This window comes from Phaseolus vulgaris, chromosome 9 (assembly GCF_051622355.1).
Source record: "Phaseolus vulgaris cultivar YP4 chromosome 9, ASM5162235v1, whole genome shotgun sequence".
In the NCBI taxonomy this organism is placed as follows: domain Eukaryota; kingdom Viridiplantae; phylum Streptophyta; class Magnoliopsida; order Fabales; family Fabaceae; genus Phaseolus; species Phaseolus vulgaris.
The window spans coordinates 12,221,285-12,229,830 of NC_143506.1; the positions used below are offsets into that span (position 1 = coordinate 12,221,285).

The 8,546-nt window shown below is 30.0% G+C and overlaps 1 protein-coding gene across 2 annotated transcripts; it reads left to right on the plus strand.

Moving 5' to 3' along the window:
• Positions 1-891: 891 nt before the first annotated feature.
• LOC137821675 (phosphatidylinositol 4-kinase gamma-like protein) lies at positions 892-5,044 on the plus strand. Of its 2 annotated transcripts, none has more exons than XM_068626384.2 (3): positions 892-1,141; positions 1,732-3,516; positions 4,422-5,044. In XM_068626384.2, exons 2-3 carry the CDS (start codon positions 2,149-2,151, stop codon positions 4,803-4,805), a joined length of 1,752 nt encoding a protein of 583 aa, XP_068482485.1. In that variant the 5' UTR covers positions 892-1,141; positions 1,732-2,148; the 3' UTR covers positions 4,806-5,044. The 2 variants fall into 2 exon arrangements, with proteins under 2 accessions (XP_068482485.1, XP_068482486.1); XM_068626385.2 differs by having other exon boundaries at positions 957-1,141; positions 1,751-3,516.
• The last annotated feature ends 3,502 nt before the right edge of the window (positions 5,045-8,546 follow it).

The window sequence follows — 8,546 nt, forward strand, 5'->3', positions numbered from 1 at the left end:
TTCTTATAAAATTTTATCTAATAATATAAGATGTTAAAGGTAAAATTTCTATTACCCAATAACATTAATACTATAGTTCCATTATTCAGTGTTTTACTTTTATTATAATCGCTATTATTTCTGATTGAAATGAGTCACATCAAAGTAAGTTTAATTTTAAAAAAATGTTTAATTTTTTTTATAAAATATTTATAATATTATTAAAAAAATTATTTTATTTTAAATGTTTATAAAAAATTAAAATATATTTATTTCATTGTAAATAGTTTGAAATAAAAATACGATAAAAAAAATTATAATTAAATTTTCAAAAACAATTCTCTCGCCTTTACGTCTTGCTTTTGATAGTTGCAATTTGCAAGTTAGTAAAATCTACATATGCAGTTTACAAAAATAAATGTTAAGACTATTAATATATATTTTAATTAAATTATTATTGGTTCACAAAATGTATACATCAAAATCAAAATGTTAGTGTAAGATATATTTAATGTCTTGCAAAAAGTAGTAAGATATATTATGTTATTTAACACTCAACATTATTTAAACAAAAGAAATATTCAAATGTATGGGAAAGAATTTAATCCCAATTAACATAATTTTAATATATAATTAATTTTTAATTAAAATTCTGTCAATATAATACATACTATTTACTATTTTAATAATTTTAAAAGTTTTATTATAGTAATTATAAAATAAAATTGACCAATATTAATAAAAATATCCTTAGCAAGATTATTCTAGAAATTTCTTTACTTGTATTTCAAATTATTTATTCTTTTTATGCTAAAATTATTCAAAATCCTGCACTAATACATTACGTGGGGACAAGGCTAATCTCTTTAACTAATAACAATAAATAAATTTAATAAATTTGCAACGTGTTTTAAACTTCGGTCACAAGTCATGGAGTCTACTGCTATAAATAGCACTCACTCCCGTTTCGAATTCCCAATTCTGACACTCTGTCTCAATTTTCTGTATTCCGCGACACTGACTCAGTGAGTTGCGTTCTTCCTGGAAAATTGGGAACCTCAGTAAATTGTCGATTCTCTGAAAAAGTTAGCACAATGGCTTTTAATTTCTCCTATCACAGTCATCACACATGAGTCTCCTCTCCCATGTCGCTTCATTCTCTGTAAGTTTTTTCTTCATTATTTCTTATTTTCTTTAATTGCAGATATTTCATTTTCTTCTTTTTCTTTTCTTCTAAGATTCGTCTCCTGTATTGTGTCTATCATCATATGTAGCTTGTTTTCATAGGAAGCAAATTTCAAATTTATGGAAAATGTCTCGTTTCGTTGCCATGTCATTACAAATTGTTTTGTCTTTCTGTGCATTTTGCTTTTTTTTCCGAGTTTCGGCTTTTATGTATGATTTTACGAATATTGGAACTTGAGAGTTATGTTTTGTCTTTAGCTCGTCCAGTTTGATTTGTTTGTTGAGTTTCGGCTTTTATGTATGATTTTACGGATATTGGAACTTGAGAGTTATGTTTTGTCTTTAGCTTGTCCAGTTTTATTTGTTTGTTGAGGTTTGTTGAGATAATCCGAAAGAAGAAAATTACTCAAGGGAGGCACAGTCCTTTACTTGATTTTTATCCCATTGAATGCTTCTTCTTTGTGGGGAAATTAAACGGGATGTTCTCCATTTTACTGATTGCTAAGTTTATAAGTGGGTTAAGAGGTTTTTTTCCCTTTTCTTGACTTTCTATTTCTCCTACTGGAGTTTTTCTTTCCTTTTGTAGGGAAATTGGAGTCCAATTTGCAGGGAATCCCTTCTTCCTTTTGTCAGCATCAACGAATTTTAAGCATAGAAGAAAAGATGACAGATATGAAAAAAATCATGTAATCAATTCAAGGAGATATGTGATCATCTGTTATTCATTTATCTAAATTTGTGTTTTCTGAAAGTCTTGGTTTCTGGAAAGAAAGTTAGGATATAGATATATTAGGTATGTAGTTCTTGTTTACTGCCTAGTTTCAGGCATGAGGGACCAGGAAGAAAAAAATAAGCAGTTGAGGCTATCCTTTTTGTGTTTTCCTATTGAATGTCGGATGGGAAACGGTTGAATTTAATATTGGTTTTGAGGTTCATAGCTTGTTTATTTTTGAGCCAGCAAGATTTTGAACCTGTAAATTGATAATGGCTTGTGTGGCACTTCGTCCTCTGCCTGAAGAATCTTTCAACACCGGTAGTGAATTCACCGGCTGCTTCAATTCTCTTTTGAGGGACTCAATTTTGATTTACCTAACTGTTGGTGGATCTGTGATTCCTATGCGTATTATGGAGACAGATTCAATTGCTTCAGTGAAGCTGAGAATTCAAACCTTTAAAGGATTTTTTGTAAAAAAACAGAAACTGGTTTTTGAAGGGAAGGAGTTGGCTCGTAACAGATCTTGTATCCGTGATTATGGGGTTGGTGATGGGAATGTTCTGCACCTGGTGCTGAGGCTTTCTGATCTCAAAGCTATTACGGTTAAGACTGTGTGTGGAAAGGAGTTTGGGCTTTATGTTGAGAAGAGTAGGAGTGTCGGTTATGTGAAGCAGCAGATTGCAAAAAAAGGGCAAGGGTTAGTAGATCTTAAGGATCAAGAACTGACATGTGAAGGTGAGGCACTTGAAGACCAGAGACTTATTGAGGATATCTGTAAGGACAATGATGCTGTAATTCATTTTTTGGTCAGAATATCAGATGCCAAGGTAAGGACTAAACCAGTCGAGAAGGATTTTGAATTGTCCATTGAGGCATCATATTCACACAATCTGGTGTCAAATTTACATGCAGACCAGTTAGCGTCAGTTTCTGTAACAAATGAGATCCGGGAGAAGAATCGATTATCAAGGAATTCTCTTGTGGAACCAATTATTATGAGTTCCAACAACAAAATTTCACCAGTGATTCACAATATAATTAAGATCACTTCAGAGGGGTTAGAAAATGGCTGTAAACCAATTCAATCTCCAGAGGGATCAGGAGGAGCTTATCTAATGCAAGATTCATCTGGCTTGAAGTATATTTCTGTTTTCAAACCCATTGATGAAGAGCCAATGGCAATTAATAACCCTCGAGGCCTACCTATTTCCCAGGACGGTGAAGGGCTAAAGAAAGGTACACGGGTAGGGCAAGGTGCGTTGAGAGAAGTTGCAGCTTACATTTTGGATCATCCTAGGAAAGGACCACGCTCATATCATAGCAATGAGGAACCAGGATTTGCTGGAGTTCCACCTACAGTCATGGTCAAATGCCTGCATAAAGGATTTCATAATGTTGAAGGTTATCAAAATCTTTCTAAAGTAGGATCGCTTCAGATGTTTATGAGGAATATTGGAAGTTGTGAAGACGTGGGCCCTAGTGCTTTTCCGGTGGAAGAGGTACACAAGATCACTGTGCTGGATATCAGATTGGTAAATGCAGATAGGCATGCAGGCAACATTTTGATTGCTAAGGATGGTGAAGACGGTGCTACAATCCTCATTCCAATTGATCATGGCTATTGCTTGCCTGAGAGCGTAAGTATTCGAACAATATAAATGCACCGGCACTATTTTCCAATTGTAAGGATATTTTCAGCTGGTGGTGTTATCGGCAGCTATGTCATGTCTTTCTTAATTCTACTTCTTATGCATGTCAAATTCAGAATTAGTGCTAAGATGCTGTAATATTCTGAGTCCAACTCTTGCATTATATTTGTCACTGATCTTAATGTTATTTGCTTAACAGATTACTGTTACAACTATGTGTGATTTTTTTTTTTGAGATTGTCATAGGCATTATATTGCATGAGAAGTAGAGTGTTGGCTCTTTTTTAAATTCACTACACTTATGAACATCTTCTGATATTTTTTTGGTTGCTTCTACTCATATTTTGGTTTCTTGTTATCGCTCACTCAGCCCCTGTTGAAATTCTCCGAATACTTTTTATAGCAAAAAAATTACAATCATTTTCAGCAATGCCTATCATTCAGACTTTAAATTCTTTTTAAATAATCTCAGATTAGTTGATTCCTATCTCTTTTGCATGGTCTCTATTCCCTTGGTTGATTTTTTGCATCCTTGCTGATAATGTATGAATATCTATCATATGTTGTCCTGTCTTACTTAGTGTACATCTGGTATAGCTTTTTTAGGAAAATAATCTTTTTTCTAAAAAATCTCTCTCAGAAGTTACAAAACGAAAAATTCATCAAAATATGTTGATCCACAATCTGCATTGTTAATGGTTTTCTGATGATCTCTAAATCAGAATGTGATTATTCTCATGGCAAAGGCCTTGACAGCGAACTGTAGTTGTTATCAATTCCACTTTCTTTGTTGTTATTCTTTCTTAAAAGTAGTTAAACTTTTTAGCATTATTTAAAAAACCCTCTTCTGTTTCTTCTACTTATTCAGTTGTTCTAATTATCCCCTTTTGCAGTTTGAAGACTGCACTTTTGACTGGTTATACTGGCCACAAGCTAAGGAACCCTACTCTGCAGACACCATTGATTACATAAAATCTCTGGATGCTGAAGAAGACATAAAGCTTTTGAAGTTTCATGGATGGGATCTTCCTCCTAAGTGTGCCCTGATCCTTCGTATATCAACCATGCTTCTTCAGAAAGGGGCAGAGAGAGGACTCACTCCGTTTGCCATAGGAAGCATCATGTGTAGAGAAACACTGAAGAAAAAATCTGTGATTGAACAAATTGTGCAGGAGGCTGAAGAAGCTGCTTTTCCTGGAGCAAGTGAAGCTGCATTTCTTGATCTCGTTTCAGTGATCATGGATAGTCATTTGAATGAGCTATTCCCATTTGACTGAATATACATAATTCCTATACTTATTACTACTATCTTCATAATATAGTGACAAAGTGATCTTGCTTCTTCGTCATCCAAGACTGTGGTTCAAACTTGCTTGATGACGGTGGTATTTGCAATATCGACTTCAATATATATATATCAACATAGCAAATATTTGAACGTTCACCAGGAATGTTTATGAAGGTCCTGTGCAATATTATCCCTTTATATTTATGAATATAAATTTGTTTAAATAAATTTGTACTTAGTAAAAAATTCTTCCATGTTTTTTTTCTTTTAAAATTTGAAAGGCCTAAACCCCAAAATCTGAAAAAGAAAAAATCCAACCAAATGATAGAGATCAAGATATACAAGTTTTAATTGAATTAAAGTCTGTCTTTTATTTAAAAAATAAAAAGTGAAGTTGTATTTCAATATGATTTCTTTAAAAGTCTTATTTTAGGCCACAATTGGTTAATTTTAGTAATTTATTTAAAATACATCTATTATCTTTCTCTCTATACTTAATAATGAACAAAAATAGAAAATAAAATATTTTGTGTGCATTAAAAATTTACTATCTTAAGTGTCATGGTGATTAGTATAGTTTATTGAATAAATGATCAACAAAGTAATTAAGAAGAAAATGTCTAAGGTGTCTGTAATTTGGAAATATTTTTTTTAGAAACTATGATAAAAAAAATAGTTTATTTTATCTTTCAAATGACATACTTATTAACATATAACAAAATTTTAACTAAAGAATCATAGTTCAAATGATATTTAGCTTGCTCCCGTGAAAAAAGTTTTATTCACACTACAGTTTAGCTTATCATTTATTTGAAAGTTATAGATATGGTGTAACAGCAACTTTTGTTTTGGAACATATATTTTCATTTTCTGATTTATTGAACCAAAATAATTACGTTATTTTGGAGGAGTGTTATGTTTTTTTTTTTCCTGATACAGATAAATATTACGCAAATAACTTATACATGCACGTTGGTGTTCTTATAATTCAAGAAGTTGTGATTTCCAAACATTTTTTCAACTATCGCTATTTCTACAACGGTAATGATATAACTAAAGGAAATACTCTCTTTTTTTAAATTGTAAAGTTCTGAAATTTTTTATTTTTATTTAACTATAATTTTCAAGATAAAATTAATTTTTTTTTGTCAATTATATTTTTTACGTTTTATCTAATATTTTTTAACGACACTGAAATTGAAACTGAGGAAGCAATAAATTGAACAGTGAATTTCGTGAACAGTTTTTCATCAAATAGGGACAGAATATTCATTTGCGTTGTCAAGTTGAAGTTAGTGAACATGGTAATCAGTGTGAATATAATTTGCAATAATGATTACTCATTATGTAGAACGTGGAAAAAACAAGTATTTTTCTTATACTTTTATCATAGCTACGAGTATTTATGTTCTTAATTACATTAAAACTAATTTTATTTAACGTTGATTTGGTGTACTAAATACGATGAAAACATTTTATTTCAATCAATTTCATTTTGATTAATTCTTTATACTACGAAAACATCATTTTAATTAATAAACATTGATGTTATTAGATTGAAACTTGCTAGTATAAGTGATCTTAATCAAAATACGAGGTTGCATGTCCCACTTAAACATAAAGTCGTAATTAAAATATTAATTTATCTAAGAAAGGTAAATGAAGTAGAAGGGATGTTTTGCCTCTGATTATATATACAAAGAAAAGTTCATGCATTTGTATACTTTTATTTTATACTATGATTGAGTACGTGCATTTGTAATGTGGTTGATTAACTTAAGAAACAAATAGTTGATATTATTTTGATTCGTAAAAGTGAATTTCAAGAAATAGTTAGTATGAAGATGAAGATGAACATAAAAATAGAGATAGAGGGAACAATGGAATCCATTACAAATCGAGAATGGAGCCCTTGTGTTGTGAGAAACTGCATATCTTATCTAATGCCCTTTGATTTGATTTATGACTTCCCATGCATTATGCATTCTTCTACGAACTTTCTACGCAATTGCACAAATAAGACAATGTAGACTTTCAACACTAAACAATCAAATCACAAAAGTTAAATTTATTTTTTGTTTCCCATCTGTCATCCAACCTAGATAGCTTGTGTTCTGAAAAAACTTTAAATATATCATTGTCTTAAAAGAGAGTATTCAATTTCATATTTTTGAAATGTTCCTAATGAATTTTGAGAAATAAGTCACTACTTTTAGAGTATAATCTTCAAGTTAGATTTATGAGAGTCAATTGTTGTTTAAAATATAGGACATTGTTTGGTCATTATATTGGAGGTTTTTCACATCTCATAATTTTGTTTCTTTTTTAATATTAGACCGTATAGTATACTAATAGGTTGTCTTATAGTATAATAGCTTCTTTAGATCATCTTGATTCTTAATTAGTTACACTTTATTAGTTTTTTTTTTCATTTTGTGACACTTCTATTTTTCTACCTATGAATACTATAATATACATACAACTAAATATTTACATATTCAAATTTTATTCATGTAATATTTTCAAATATATTTCTCTTATTAAGAATTTTTAATAATTACATGATTTAAAATAATTATCCAAATAACATAAATTCATCCATTAGTACAAGGTGAAATTTATCACATGCAAAATCATTTGTTGTCATGTAAATACAAATCATCACAAATAAAGAAAACAAAACACAATACAAACAATATGGTAAGCTAGTTATTTTTAAAATTTCTAATATAAATTTAAACTTTAGATAATAATTATAAATTCATCAATTCTAATAAAATTTTCACACAACAATCAAGTGTCTACCATATTTCAACATTCACATTGTTCATGTCAAACTTCTAGTGACCCATATACTTAAAGACTTCGAATATACTTCCAGTAGACTCAAACATTAACTTAGACTCAAAAGATTTTCACTTGCCATATTATCTTATTGTGAGTCCACACAACTATGCGCATAAATAATCTGAATATCATATCATTTAGTATGATAAAATTAATTTATATGACTTGAAAGACTAGATTATATTTTAAACTGCATGCAAAGTCGGTTGGTTTACGTCCGATTATTATCGATTTAAGGATGATCTATATGTTAGGCATGATGTCTTAATGAATAAATAATAAAACATTCCACTTAAATCAGACTTGTTTTTACACCTAATATGTCGATAAACATGGAGAAACGAGGGGTGAAGTTTAGTTATAAGGTTTCGACTTGATTTTCGGTTCAAAAGGGTTAGGTAAACAATTTCTCTCAAAATTTGTATTAGTTTCAAGGATCTTAGAATGTTTATTAGTTTCAAAAATCTTCAAAAAGTTAAAAGATATTTCACGTGCATTAATGATTATTTCTAAAATATAGACCAAGACAAAATTTAAGAATGAATAAAGAATGAATGAGAGTTAAAACTTGAGTTCTTTTTAGGTGATTGAATAATAAGTAAAATAGAAGAATTCAAGAAATTAAGGAAAACTTTTATTGGTCTGGGATTATAACTTGATTAGATCTCTGGTCAGAAGAAATATTTATGAGAAACTTAAAATTTAATTAAGTTTAATATTTTTATTATTATTTTTTAAGAAACCTACGGTGTAGCTCCCGGTTATTTGAAAGACATGTTTATTGCGCTTGAAAGAAATAGAATCCGAGGAACATGACTTATGAACTGCTTCTTCCTGCACCTCCATAAGTTGTTGTGTCATTTTCATAATTTTTTGTATTTAA